Here is a 15514-nt window from a genome sequence, read left to right as displayed (position 1 = left end):
AAATCAATGCTCCTAATAGCTGCTCATTACGCACTTGATGCATTTTCAGTGTTCGCATCAGCTTTGCCAGTCAATGCAGTCACAAACTATTACTTGACCAGCAGCCAGACACGCTTCTCACCCGCATATGGAGATCTTCCTATCTTTAGGTGGTGTTTTGTAGCTTGAACGAGGTGTAGCGTCGACTCTTAAGTGAGTATATCTCACTGACACGCTTATTTAAATGGATATTTTGCTGTCACACACCGTGATTAAGTTAGCACAATGACCTTTCATCTAGGTTTCTTTTGTGCGGACGATGCAAATCACAAAGGCTTGAACGAAAGCACATTTTCTCTCCCTGTCGTCGGCAGCACTCACACAAAGTCAAGCAGCATTCGTGGAGAGAGGATCTTTATTTAGACACCAGATCTTCCCAGATAAATAAAGACAGTGTTAATGGAAGAGGGGCGAGTCGGATGCGTGTCAGGGGTTTGCCCAGATAAATCATTAGATGGAAGGTTATTGGAAATGCAGGGAGATAAAAGACTGAAGAAGCCAGTAATTGCCTTAAAGATCAGACTACAAAGCATTAGCCTGGCTTTTACAAGGCCAGTCGGCAACAAAAGAGTCGTAATTTATGAGCTCAGCGTAAAAGAATAGCATAATTGCATTAAAAATTAATGCTAATGAGGTCTAAAATGGGGAAGGTGGTTATTATGAAAGTTTGTATTCATCTTCTTTGGCCTGAATGATGGCTGGTGGCTTGATTAATGGCTTAATTTCTATCAATTAGCCGGGCCAAAAATAAATAAATAAATCTATCCACGGAGACGAGGCTAAATTGAGTATTGAATTACATATCTTATCCTGATGCGGAGAGGGGGGCCGGATTACCATAGAGCGAATGTCTGTGTGTTTAACGGCTAGTTCCACTTTTTGCTTGTCCGTGAGTGCACATTGATCGAAATGTGTGTGTGTACTGGAGGTAAATTCATTTATTTTATGTGATCCATGTCGATTTATATCAGTGGTTCTCAACTTGGCGGCTGGCTTCGGTAGGGGGTGTCAGTATTTACTACTTCTTTTTATTTTATTTTTTTGGGTCATGTATATTAATAAATTAATACTCCATGGGCGTTTTAGAACGACACCAAGCTGTAAAATATGTTATTAGGTAGGAATTGTGAATACAAAATATTTGCATTATACAAACGAATGGAAAATCATGGACCTTTGAATATTGTTGTCAAGTCACCGTTATCACTGTAAATATAGTCATTTTTACAATACAGATTATTTCAAAGCCGCTTTACAGTTTGTTTCAGCTCTAGAAGAAAACAGCGTCACAGTCCCGCTGAGGTAAGTTCAGTGATGGGTCATTTCTGTTGTAGAAAAGTTATTAAAGTTGTTGTGAGCAGTGTTTTGGCTGAGCTTGGTTGTTTCTAGCAAACACATAAACACAGCTGTGCCAATGCTTGTGAGCGGTCCTCGGGTTTTTACATATATATCTTTAGATATATCGTGTGTGTGTGTGTTTTATTTTATTGCAAGCGCTCTCGCACTCGTCTCTATGGACTTCTCGTTCTCAATCCGTGCAGTGCCATCATTAGGTCTGGCTTTCCTTGCTCATGACATTCAAAAGCACCTTTGAATCTGTGGCCGTTTGAGACGTCACCTGATGATGGGCAGTTTCTGCTTTCATTACTCCATCAGTGATGAGAGCTGGTGTAATTTTGCTCATGGAAGTAAGGCATTCAATTATGTGAACTAATGGGGCTCGGTGAGTTGTGCGTTCACTTTCCTCTGGCTTTCCTACAGGACCTTGAGTTGTTGAACGTCGCCCTCTGGTGGTCTTCTCAGCGAGCAGTCCTGCCTTCGGAAGGGGATCATTTCTTTCATTTGGAAGTGGAGAAACTGCTATTAAGAGACCGTATTAAGGGCATTTAATCATGCTGGATATTTTGCTGGTGTCTGTTGTTCCTTGTTTTTTACAAATCTTGGCTTGTTTTTAATTTATTCACATCCAAATCTACATTCATTCAGGTTAAACAACAGCCAACCTATCATCAACTGCATCCGTTTAGGCCTTTAGGGCAACAAACATACCTCAATATAACAAAATCACATGTCATCTCTCTTTTTCTGTGGTTAAGACTGCTATAAGGCTTGTGTAATGCAGCGACAATGGACTCTAAATTAATTTTGTGGATAATGTGTCAATATTAAATGTCAACTTTGACCTGGCCTTGTGCGGATCGTGTCTGGCAGAGACGTCTCTCCGACAGCGCTATCGATTTTCTGCTATCCGCTCGGTACGGGCCCCTCTCTCAAAGTCCATTATTTTAGATTTTCCTATGAAATACATATCTTTCCTCACTGACATCTGACAAACAGCATATGGAAGTCATTTTATCTACCAATAATGTGTTTGTCAAAAAGTATGAGGCATTAATGGGATTCCGGGCCAAGGATAGGTTGTCACTGATATATGTGTGTTTGTGTCTATGTATCAGTCATTAAGATGTTCAGTACACACACACACACACACACAGGAGGGGTAATAAGTGTGTGATTGAGAGCCAGTGGACTGCTGTCATCTTCAGGACAGGCTGTAGACTTCTCGAGGATATTGCACCTCTGTTTTGCCTTATGCTCAAGTATTTACGAAGTGTGTGTTTTCACAATGTATACATGCCTGAAAAGTAAATACACCAGTTACTAGTTTGGGCTCATTTTCCTGCAAGTTTGTTTTTTCAGAAGTTATAAGTCTATAAGTATGTTACTCGAATGAGAAGCTTGATATTCATTCGAATCAGTATTTTACTTTTCTCTGTAGACATTTTCCAACAGTTTGCCAAGAAAGAATGACAGTGCTACTGTGTTTAAGTTATGTTCATAAGCCGTATGATAAGACAAACACTAGAAGCTGTGTGTGTGTGAGCGAACGAACGAGTGTTTCTGCTAACAGAGAGAAAACCAGAGCAAATATTCATTTATTCATTAAACGAGCAGAGCGAGAAGATGTGTTGTGACAGTCGCTCCCTGGCAGTTAATGGATTAAATTAATTCCTCTCATTAGCACAGGGATCTCTCTCTCTCTCTCTCTCTCTCTCTCTCTGTGTGTGTGTGTGTGTGTGTGTGTTTGCGCGCCAGAGCGTTCTTTCTGCCTAATAGTGTTTGTTTATGAGCATTTTTATGCATATGAGTGGAGAGAGATTAAATTGTTGGTGAATTTGAGTATCAGTCATACATTGTGTTTTATGATTTAGAATGTCTTAATTTAACAAAATCACACAAACAACCAACAAGAGCACTTCTGATGTTGTGACTATCAGCAATCTCAGTTTATATTCAGTCTGACAGCACGATTTCGAGTTTTATATTGCTTTAATACAACAGGTCAAGAAACAAGAAATTAATATGGATAGCTTAAGTTTTAGACACCATTTAGCTAGATACTTTTGTCTATTCATGGAAATTATTCCAAACAAAGTCCCGACAGGTCTTTAGTTCGTATCAGTACTCCCAACCACCAGAGGGCGTCAACGGCTGACAGCCAATAGCTTGACCAGCAATGAGTGTGTGCTGTGTGTCTGTCCCACATAACATACATATATTTCTGTAATGATGTAATTATGCGGGGAATATTAATCATTTGCATATGTATCTCTTAATATATATATTACTGGTAGTAGGACTTAATTTGAATACAATACATCAAATACCAACCAGAATAAGAGTCTGTGATACTATAATTCATTAAGAGTCGAGTCTGTTTACTATGCTTTATTTTGCTCGGAAAGACAGCATACAGTACATGCTTGGAAAATCAAGCTCTGCGTCTTCTAGACCAAATGGCTGGTTTCCTTTTTTTTTTAAGAATGACTTTTTATTTTCTGAGGACTTCTCATTGACCAGCATCCACTTCAGACTCTTGGAGAACTTAAGAGAGAAGAATAACTAAAGAGCTACAGACTGGACAGTTCACATAGAAAGAATATGTTATGTTCAGCGTATTGTTGGATTCATTAGGCTAAGTTTGCAAACCTATTTTAGTTCATTTTAAAGTTAAAAACCGTTGAACTGACGCAGTGGTTATTTAACCTCTTAACCTGCGGGCCCATTTGCCATTGCATGTTTAAAACAATAATATCTTAATAAAAATCTAAAGTAATATTGCCAAACTATATATCATTTGAAAGCTTAAAATCTCTAGTTTTCATATTTGGTGGCTGTTATCTAAAATAAATTACAGAGGAGCAGTAATTTATCAATTTGCAACAAGAATATTTCATATTCATTAGGAGTATTTAGGCCTTTATTTTGAAATAACAATAAACACGAAAAATCATGAAAGATTGGTAGAAACCTCAGTTTGTTTTCATGCCATGAGTTCAAAAGATAACACCAATTCCATTTTATGAGAAAAAAAGGTCTGAAAATGTTTTAAATATAAAGAAAAATGTATGGATTCTCGATTTCTGATTGGCTGCGAGCTATAACGCTATAACGTAGTCTTTTTATGCATTTATTAGAGGTTGAATTCAAATCAAATACTGCCAAACCACCCATACTACTTCTGAATAGGATGTCTACTTCATAAATTGTATGAAAATTATGGAAATACATGGTTCAGATCACTCAAAACATATATGAAAATGGAGGCGCCCTTATATGGGCAGTAATGGAGTCTAGTGAAAAAGTTGGGTACTGCGCCCAAATAAAATCTTACTGAAAGCTCATTTTTTTTAGATATCAACCTAAAATTTGGAATACAACTTGTTCAGTAATATTAATAATTATATTTTTACATTACACAATTTCATAAACTCAAACTTATATAACTTTTTTTCTGTTTCATTTTTTATCATTTCTAGACTTCTACAATAATCTGGAAAATGTCTTCTTTAAAACAAGACCAGCCATAGGTCTATATTCCAAAGCATGCCTGAATTACAACCATTTAAGTTTGGATAGTGATTTTTATGTCTATGCAAAAAAAAGGGAGGTGACAGTTAACAGGTTAATTACTTTGTGATGTTAATGATTTTTATGAAAACAATGAACCACTATACAAGGTGAATAAGGTTCTGTGTGCATAGCTTACAAAGCATAAATTATTGTATTAATGTAAAATTAATCTATTAATGAATTCAGAATAAAAACAGGATCCTACACATGTTGCAATGCGTCGTCCGTCAGCTGTTCTGATGTCGCTTCAATGCTGTAATGAATATGAACATCACCCGCTTTCAATTTCAATAAGCAGGAGATATTCTTTACTTTAAGCAAATAACCTGACTGACTGTACAGGGAGTCTTCGGACCTGCAAGCTGCGTTTGGTCGTGTGAAATCAGTGAAATCAAAGAAATCAAGTTATTTAGTATAGAGTAGACCAACGTATACTATCTTCTGAGAGCAACATTTCTGACTCTTTCAGGCTACATCCAGAGTCATGTTTTCTAACTCTTCTATTTTCATGTAATCTGTGATCAGTTCGGTTTTTACATCCGTCTTGGTTTTACACTGAAATTAATCAAATTTAACAAATTAATTTCACTATAATATCAACAGCTCATTGTACTTAAAGCTGCCGTCGGCATATTCAGTGAAATCGACACTATAATCCGACAGAACAACATAAATAAAGTGGTTTTCGAAAAAAACCCGAGCTTCTAACTCCACCTGGAGCGTGTTATTTGTTTTGCAAAAATCCACAGCTCCCGGTTCATCGGGTCCAATCAGCGCAGGGGGGTGTGAGATCTGACTGTCAATCACAGATCGGGCACATGCTACAATCACATGCACACGCCGGAAGTTCGCGCAGTGACGAAGAGTGATGGCGGATGTATCTCGCTTTCAAAACACTAACAAATCAAGTAAGCTCATTTAGAGTATAAATGACGTTAGCTATCGGTAGATTAGCCAGGACAGCATACCTCCAAATACTCCATGGTGTTGATGAGACGGGCGCGTTCACAGATAACCTGGTGCACACGCACTGACGAGCACGAACTATCCGCTGATAGTGGGGGAGGGGCATGAGAGTTGTAAACATTCAATCTGCCAGACTTGCCGACTGCAGCTTTAATAGGAAAAAGTTGAACAAAATCTGATTGTATTAAACTGAATGAGTTGCAGCAGATTTCTAGTTCCCAGCATGCTTTGTGTCACACTGTATAAGGAGAATAAAGGTTGAAATTAAGTGTTATTTTGTGGCTTTTGCAAAATAATACTAAAAATTAGGAAATAATACTAATGTTTAATGTTCTGTTATAATTTGGGGATTTGTGGCAACTTAACACCACATATGCTTTGTCAAACCAACACCAGTGTTGTCGTGTTGTGTTTTTGCAAGCTTTCCTTTCGGCTTCTTTCTCTCACGATCAGCTTTCCCCCCAAATATTAGCTTTTCTCCTCCATTTTGTGTGTTCTTGCTTGTTTAGACATAGTGTGCTGTTCTTTTGCTGGAGTCTGGTGGTACTAACATCCTGAACCTGGGCAATGGGATCAGGACACAACCATTGTTTTTATGTGTCATGAACAAACATGGCTCAACAGTATCGAATCCATCAGCATGATGTTTTTCCGTTTCTGTGGTTTGGGAGCAGTTGACCTGCCCAGCTGACCTCTCGCCTGTCCACTCACCGCTCTGTTTTCTGTTCTTCCAGAGGAATTATCTCTCGCGGAGCAGGTGAGGAGGATAAAGGATATCGAGGCCATTGAGGAGGACTCCTTTGTTCCTCAGGCTTTCAAATCATCTCGGGACGCCACCAAGGTACATCTCTCGCTCTCTCCCTCCCTATTCTTTTTGCCTTCCGTCTCATATCTATATATTCTTTTATTTGATTTCCTTTCGCCGAGTTATGTAGCGTTTGTCTGCAGATGAAATGATTCCCATTAAATTCCGTTTGCTCTGTCCACTTGAGCTCGGGCTCCTGAAAGCATGTGCCCGTTGGTGGGCCGCACCGGGCCTCGTTCACTCTCTCCACAGACGGCTTTACTGAATCTGGTCCCGCCAGCGTTCACATTCACCGCTCAAATTAGATTACTAACAAATGCTCACAGATCTCTGTGGTCTGAGACAAAAGGTGACAGTTGAAATGAGCCTGTATGATAGATTACAGCCCAGAAGGGCCGGGCGGCTCTCCCGAGCTGATCTCAGATCTGTCTGTGCAGACTTCAGTGCTCCACTGAGATGAGCTGAACTGATGCGAGACCAGCACTTAACATTACTTTACCTGCATGAGTTTCTTTTCTTTCTGAATGATGTACAAACAGCTCTGTAGATGGAGCAATAAAAGATCCATCTAAATAAAATGGAGGACATTCTTTGAACAAACACAGCCACACACATTTGATTCTTTCAATAATTTCCATTAGATGTAATTGGATGCTCTGAGCTCTCAGCTATACTTTGCAGCCAACTCTCACTTAACAGAGCATGGCCTGGACGTTAGAGACAGGAATCGGGTGGGATCGTGCTGGATACAGAAAGGACTGGGGACAGTAAATGCTTTCTGCAAGAGTTATGATTATACTGATAGAATCCATGAACAAGCTCAATCCCCTTGGACTAACCTGCAGATAAGTGTTTGCTCAACTTTACTCTGCTTCAAGAATGACTCATTATGGGGTTCAAACCTTCAACCTTTCAGCTGCACCTACTAATCCCAGTTTAAATGGGTCAATCAAATTTAACTTGATCTCTTGAGATAAAATAGCTCATTGAACTCACTTCCTTCTCAGTCCAAAATGAGCATTATTAAAATCTGAAAAAGATGCTGCTTACTGATGTCAGACGGATGAATGTATTTGAATTCTTTAACTTGACCACCCACATTTAAACACCAGCAATGGCTAATGGGTGAACAAAACCTTGTTGCTGCTGAATCATCATGCAGTCTTTTCAAATCGTTATTGAACGGGATGCCAAAAACAGCATGTTTTAATCAATCTGATAGTTCATTTTCTCACCCTCATGTCATTCCGAACCTGTGTGACTTACTTTCTTCTGTGGAACATACAAGAAGATATTTTGAGAAACTAAGACTTGTTTGCTTTACCAACAAATCTGAATTGTAATTTTTCATTTTTAGCTCCTTAACCCTAACAATGCATCCCAAGCAAGCTGCTAATGGTGTTCAGACTTACAGACAGGTGTGTTTCACTGGGACTGGACTGCAGTTGATGAGCCCTGCTTTAGCGGGTCTAAGTTATGACTAGTTTTGGCACCGAAAAACAGTGTACCTCAAAAGATCGAGATATGATGGCTTTTCTTTTTAATTAAAGGTAGGGTAGGCAATTGCGGAGAGGCTAGCAATAGCAAGCTAGCTGTGAAAGCATGAGATCCCACCCTTCCTTCAGAGCGTCTCCAAAGCCACGCCTCCTTCAAAACTCACAAATTACCTCATGTCTCAAAGCACATAACATTACACAGACTGATCTCATGAAATGGCGTATGTATGACACGCCAATTCGTATTTCCATTTTTGGCGTGCTATCAACACGCATAATCGCTTTTCAGCGTGTTTATCAACGCCTTTGACTTAACGTTATATTACTGTATTATGCATATATAAATATATGACCTACCCCAACCCCGTCCCTAAACCTACCCGTCACTGGGGTTAATACCATTTATGAGTCTTCTCCTACCATCCTAGGAAAAGAAATATCGCTCCACAGATGTAGATATAGCTTTTGCTTCGTTTCGCTCGGACATTTAACGGCGTAGACATACACGCGGAATCACTCGGACATTTAATGGCGTAGACATACACGCAAAAGATTTCGGCGTGGACATACACGCGGATAGCTCAAAATGCGTATAGATAACACACCACTTGAATTGAAAGTGGCGTGTATGTTTACGCAAAGTCATGATGTCATGTTGCATTACAATAATAATGAACGTAAACAACTTAAAGAGCTCTGATCTGTACCACCTGACTGCTGCAGATTAATATCAGCGTTGATAGTGTTGACATAGTAGCACATAAATCTCCAGGTACAGCGTCACGGGTCGCAGTCTCGTGATTACTGATAGGACATGGTGTGAACGCAGCATAAGCTCATTGTTTTAGTTCAGAGGAACTGTAAAAGGCTGCTGCTGTTGCTTTGTGGCTCTCAGTGACTCATGAATCACGCTGACAGACATGTTTAGGTCCTGAGACTTCACAGAAGATATATGTACAATATTTAGACCTTTTATTATTGAGTTTCAACCAGGATAACAAAAAGTGTTTATAAAAAAATGCCTACCCTACCCTTAAACAACTTGCAAACTAGGTGATTTGAATGATGGAAACATGCTCAGGGTTGTTGTAAAAGACAGAACTGTTTATTCACAGGTGACTGAAGCTTCAGAGATCAAGACAGAGGCCGAGACTATGAAGGAGGAAGTCGCCGTTCTGCCCATCTCCATCACATACAACGACACCAACAGCCTGGCTCACCCCAACGTAAGAGTGTGTTTCTTGTGTGGCCCTACTTGTCCATATTATAAATAGTGCCTTTTTTTTTGTTTTTATTGGAAAGAACTTTTTTTTTTTTACATCAAATAAGACATTTGTTTCGTAGGCCTTACAACCAAAGTTACAATAAGCCCCCCAAAAGGCCTCCAATCAATAATTCTCTTCTCCCAAGACTTATTCCCCTCCACCCTTGTAGAAATTGCCTATTTCAGAAGCTCCACTTCTTGACAACCCACACAGGGCCCTTCTTATGCACCCTCAGTAATATTTGCAGACAGAATTTCCTATGAAAGTGCGCTCATCTCTCTCACTCGGCAAACTGGGTTATGTGTGACGGATGCAGATGAGCTCGACAGGCTGATCTATTGCAGCAATATGCCCAAGGCGAGAGAGCCCTGATCACCAGTAATGATTCAATCATTTAGCCACCACCACTTACTGTATCTACTGTAATTTCAAACTCGTTATCTGCGCTTCGCTAGGTGCGTTAAGAGTCAGAGGAGGCTCGTTGTCGTGTCGCAGAATCGCCTACGAAGAGATAACCAGGCGACATACACCCTCAGTCTATTAGCGCTGCTCAGCACGTGTTTCCCAGACACACAGAGACCCCGCAATGAGTGCTACGGGCGGACCCTAACCCGATGTAAATCACACGCTTATAATGCGCACGCAGCCGGATGGAAGTGATCAGTCTTTCCCAAGCAGAGATTTGATTTCATGCCTCTCGTGTTTTTTGGATGAAGGAAATGAGTGATGAGTGTTGGAGAAGAATCCGGAACTTCCAAACTTAAGGAACTCATAAGCACAACTAATGCGGGAATCACTCAAATTCTCCCTTTACGCTGACATCCGAATCAACCGCGTGTATTACCCTGTCTGATGTGTTTATGATGCAATACCATTTACACTTTCTCCAAATCTAATCGCAGCTGTGATTGTCCTATATTAAGCCAACCGAGACAATTAGAGCGCAGACTTGGAATCCATTAGAAACCAATAGGAAGATTTGTTTCAAAAGGATTACTTGCATTTTAGATGTATAACATCAGTAGACCTTGGCCAAATCCAGACGTTTTCTCACTTCTGAGGGGAGCGAACATGCAGACGGTTGCAGACAGTCACAGATGGCCCGATCTCAGTGAGAGTCTCCTGCACGGATGCATGATAATACACAACTTAGTATGCATTTCTAATCCAATATACAATTATTTTCAGATCTTCAGCATACTTCAATCATCGCTTCAATTACATGTATCCTCCCAACTGATCATAACAACTTTGACAGGCATGTATATGTTCTGTCGTTCTGCCTCGTGAGGTCACCAGTCTGGAGGCGATCCCTGTGTTTTACTCCTGTGTTTCACTCAAAACTATGCATTTCAGAATCAGAATCATCCATTGCACAGCTGTGAAAAAACTAGAAAATATTAAAAATGAGGGAAAAGTCTGAGATAAAAGGCTGTATTGTCTCACCTGTGGTGGATGGTTCAGATGTGTCTGTTTCTGGAGTGATGCTCTCTGATGGACAGTAGTTCATTGCACTTCAATAGTCTAAATGAGTTGAGCTGAACTGGCTCTCACTCTCTTGCAGTTGTTCATGGATAAAGAGGAGGCCGAGAGGTTGTGGTTGAACAGACTGGTTTCTCTGCGTCAGGAGAGGCTCATGGGAAGTCCGGTGTCCTGATGACATCCAAACCAATGCGGATGTGAAGATAGTTTCAGCCTCTGGAACTCCTACATCTCTCAGAAAGGAGCAAGTGCGCCTCCTGCTGGTTTCCACGGGACATATCTTCCAAAAGTGAATTTCAGCATGTGCTTTTTCTGAATCTGTGCTGGTTTGTTAGTTTTCCTTTATAATAACTGATAATGATAGTAGATTTAGGGGTTATTTACACATACTTTGTCCTCTACACATGCTCTTTTTTTTCTCTCCAGTTTTAAGCAGCCATCCTTCTCATCAACATAAATGTATGACAATTGTATGTAGCGTGTGCTAGTTTTTTTGTTTTATCCTTTTAAATAAATGATCTTGTTGTAATTCTTGGACAGAACTTGTGTTGTGGTCGTTAAACTGTTTAAAATGTGACCAGTTCAAAGTGAAGCCCGGACTCTTTTTAGTACAGAATGGCTACATGAAAGCCTGTTGAGGGTTCGCTGTACAGTGTCCTGAGTGTGTGCAGTTTTCACAGTTATGGAGAGTAGGCACTGTTTTCTTTATTCATGATCAGCCTTAGTAACGGACTTGAGTTTACAGGTTGAGAGAGGTGAAGTGAGATTAGCATTTACTAATGAAATGAATAAAACTTCATACATAGAGACTCAAGAAAAGACAGCTAGGACATGAGCTCATGAGGGGTTTCCATTACAAACAGACTACTTTCTTAATACTGATATTGCCATATGTTATGTGAAAATCTGTAACAATGCATCTCTTGTTCAGTTGTGTTGATGTATACACGCATATTTCTACGGTTTATATGGATGTATCCTCATATCCACACACCCTCTGTCCCTAACGGTGGTTGGTGTACGTGAAGGGCCCTCGGGCGCTGTGTGTCACGGTGCTTTCGGCAGGGATGAGTTTGAGCAGGATCTAGTTGCAGCGGTTAAACTTTAACAGTAACTCAAATGAACAAACACTCAGAAGAGAGAACAACCACTAAAAAAGATACATACTAATAGACATAAGAGCAGACAATGAACTGAACAGAGTGTATATACAGTACACAGAGATAATGAGTGAATAAACAAGGCCAGGTGGACACTTGCTTTGGTACAGTAACTAACAGACACACTAGGTCTACTGAGGAAAAGAAGAATAAACACACACAACTAAATCAACATAGAGCATAAACCTGACAGTGTGCAACAAACCTGAGTATTCAGGAGATCCTTGTTGATGTCCCTTCATTCTGCAAACCCTTCATTTTCATCAGTGCCTCTGTAACTCACCGTCATGTCATTCCGGATAAAACTACAACATATAAACATACATCTCCAAACATACACAGACGTCCTCTTTCTGCTCATTCGAAGTCTAAAGCAACTTTATTTTTTCCTGAACTTGAAGCATTGCTCGCTGAATGCTTAGCTTAGAAAGTTCAGCATCGATGTATTTTATAACGTCCTCGTTTCTTCACACGCCGTCAAATACCGTTTCTTCTGCCCAAATGCTCAGAAGAGCTTTATGTTCGACAGACCAGTACAGGCGATTCTCCATTTCGAGCAGCGATTATTTTGCGCGATATAAAAAAGTGAAATGTGCATCTTGCTTCAGATCATAACGCTCCATAACACTGATAAACTCCGCCTTTTACCTTGCCCACGCCTCTAGCCCGAGCTGGCCCGCTTTGGCCCAAGGTATTCGACGGGCCAGAAATCTTGGCCGTTGGCCCCGAGTAAGCCCCGATCAAGCCCCGGAAGTGACAGTGGAAACGCGACTGGCTCTGGCACGCACTAGCACGGCTCGGCAGTGGAAACGCGGCTAATGCGCCGTTTTTTGTGTGTGTCCCTTTAAACACGGAAAAAGTCAGATTTCGACCCCTTTAAAGCCTTAATTGAATAATTGATTAATCTCTGATAGTTGTAGTAAATATAATTGATCCACTCTGTATTCTTAATGGGAGTCATAGGATGGATTCCAGTCCTAATGCAATTTCATGTCTAGCTCTGCACAGCCTCAGCTGCCTCTTACACACACACCTTTCTAACCCCGACTAAGAGACTGATAAATAATTAAGGTTGGTCAGACGAGGGCCAGCAAATGTCCCCTGGACATTCATTGGGTTTGAGGACATAATTATATACACTCACCTAAAGGATTATTAGGAACACCTGTTCAATTTCTCATTAATGCAATTATCTAATCAACCAATCACATGGCAGTTGCTTCAATGCATTTAGGGGTGTGGTCCTGGTCAAGACAATCTCCTGAACTCCAAACTGAATGTCAGAATGGGAAAGAAAGGTGATTTAAGCAATTTTGAGCGTGGCATGGTTGTTGGTGCCAGACGGGCCGGTCTGAGTATTTCACAATCTGCTCCGTTACTGGGATTTTCACGCACAACCATTTCTAGGGTTTACAAAGAATGGTGTGAAAAGGGAAAAACATCCAGAATGCGGCAGTCCTGTGGGCGAAAATGCCTTGTTGATGCTAGAGGTCAGAGGAGAATGGGCCGATTCAAGCTGATAGAAGAGCAACTTTGACTGAAATAACCACTCGTTACAACCGAGGTGTGCAGCAAAGCATTTGTGAAGCCACAACACGCACAACCTTGAGGCGGATGGGCTACAACAACAGAAGACCCCACCGGGTACCACTCATCTCCACTACAAATATGAAAAAGAGGCTACAATTTGCAAGAGCTCACCAAAATTGGACAGTTGAAGACTGGAAAAATGTTGCCTGGTCTGATGAGTCTCGATTTCTGTTGAGACATTCAGATGGTAGAGTCAGAATTTGGCGTAAACAAAAAGTGGTAACCTTGTTACCACTGTGCAGGCTGGTGGTGGTGGTGTAATGGTGTGGGGGATGTTTTCTTGGCACACTTTAGGCCCCTTAGTGCCAATTGGGCATCGTTTAAATGCCACGGCCTACCTGAGCATTGTTTCTGACCATGTCCATCCCTTTATGGCCACCATGTACCCATCCTCTGATGGCTACTTCCAGCAGGATAATGCACCATGTCACAAAGCTAGAATCATTTCAAATTGGTTTCTTGAACATGACAATGAGTTCACTGTACTAAAATGGCCCCCACAGTCACCAGATCTCAACCCAATAGAGCATCTTTGGGATGTGGTGGAACGGGAGCTTCGTGCCCTGGATGTGCATCCCACAAATCTCCATCAACTGCAAGATGCTATCCTATCAATATGGGCCAACATTTCTAAAGAATGCTTTCAGCACCTTGTTGAATCAATGCCACGTAGAATTAAGGCAGTTCTGAAGGCGAAAGGGGGTCAAACACAGTATTAGTATGGTGTTCCTAATAATCCTTTAGGTGAGTGTATATTTGATTATTATATCTAAAAAATAATAATAATTAGCAATTGGATTTCTAGTTTGTGCTCTGTTGTTCATTTTAACCTGTAATATTAATCCTAGAGAGAGTTACCAATATAGTTTAAAACATGTTTCCCATGAAACGGTAGTGTGACTAACTGGTACTAACCCTCAACATTATCTTAACCCGCCGTACGCTGTGCTCTATGTCTCTGTCATTTAATGTTAATCAAAAAACAAAAGAAACGAGAGAAGCATTCTCTTCACTGAATAACATTGGTGACGTTAATAAGAATCGATGTAAATCTAATTCATACAGTAAATACTATGCAATGTGTTTTTTTTTTTTTTTTTTTTTTTTTACATTTTCTGTATAGTTGGCCTTTTATTAGTAAAAGGCTAAATTTGTTTATTTCATGCATATATTTTTTTCTGTTGTATTTGTCCTATTGTTTGTTTGTTTTTTGTATTACTTAACTTTTCAAGTCACTGTTGTTGGTTGAAATGTCTCTGAAAGAGCAGATTAAGGGGTTGTGGGTCATTTGGGGGGGGGTTTATGAACCCACTGACGGGGACAAAGTTTAGCTTAGGCCCCCAGACGTCTAGGACTGGCCCTGGCCCTGGGCTCCCAGCAACTGTGCTTCCCCACTCCCAGTATCTCGCGGTACTTTCATATCATACATGGATCAGTGTGTGCAGCGCCGCTTCAACTCAAACACACCTATTTGAATCAGTCATGATCAGACGCATTACAATTCTTTAGCTCAGCCTAAAGCAAGTGTTGGCCCACATGTGGTCTGCCGTCAGCACCACAGAATATATCTTGAAATATTACAAACAATATAGCATTTATTCTGATGTTGACTTTATAAAAAACATTACGGTTTTAAAACCAAAAGACCTACTTTTTTGCTTCCTAAAAATATATGAACTATCAATCTAGAAGTCGTGTAGTGGATTGTGTATGAAATATTGTATTAGTTGCTAATGTGTTAATTATTAATGAATGGTTTAGTTATTCTTGATTCATACATTACCTCAAGAATATCTG

The 15514-nt window shown here is 40.3% G+C and overlaps 1 protein-coding gene across 1 annotated transcript in view; it reads left to right on the top strand.

Moving 5' to 3' along the window:
• rsrc1 (arginine/serine-rich coiled-coil 1) overlaps positions 1-11496 on the top strand; it is a 160227-nt gene extending 148731 nt beyond the window's left edge. Inside the window, exons 8-10 of the mRNA XM_056264669.1 lie at positions 6654-6760; positions 9336-9446; positions 11050-11496. Of these exons, the coding sequence (XP_056120644.1) occupies positions 6654-6760; positions 9336-9446; positions 11050-11142 (311 nt within the window). The 3' untranslated portion in view covers positions 11143-11496. The remainder of the gene's footprint in view (positions 1-6653; positions 6761-9335; positions 9447-11049) is intronic.
• Positions 11497-15514: the final 4018 nt, after the last annotated feature.

Source organism: Rhinichthys klamathensis, unplaced genomic scaffold, assembly GCF_029890125.1.
Source record: "Rhinichthys klamathensis goyatoka isolate OS25496 unplaced genomic scaffold, OSU_Roscu_1.1 h1tg000223l_1, whole genome shotgun sequence".
Lineage (NCBI taxonomy): Eukaryota > Metazoa > Chordata > Actinopteri > Cypriniformes > Leuciscidae > Rhinichthys > Rhinichthys klamathensis.
Note: the sequence above shows the minus strand (reverse complement) of the source record. Positions and strands in the feature narration are given on the sequence as shown.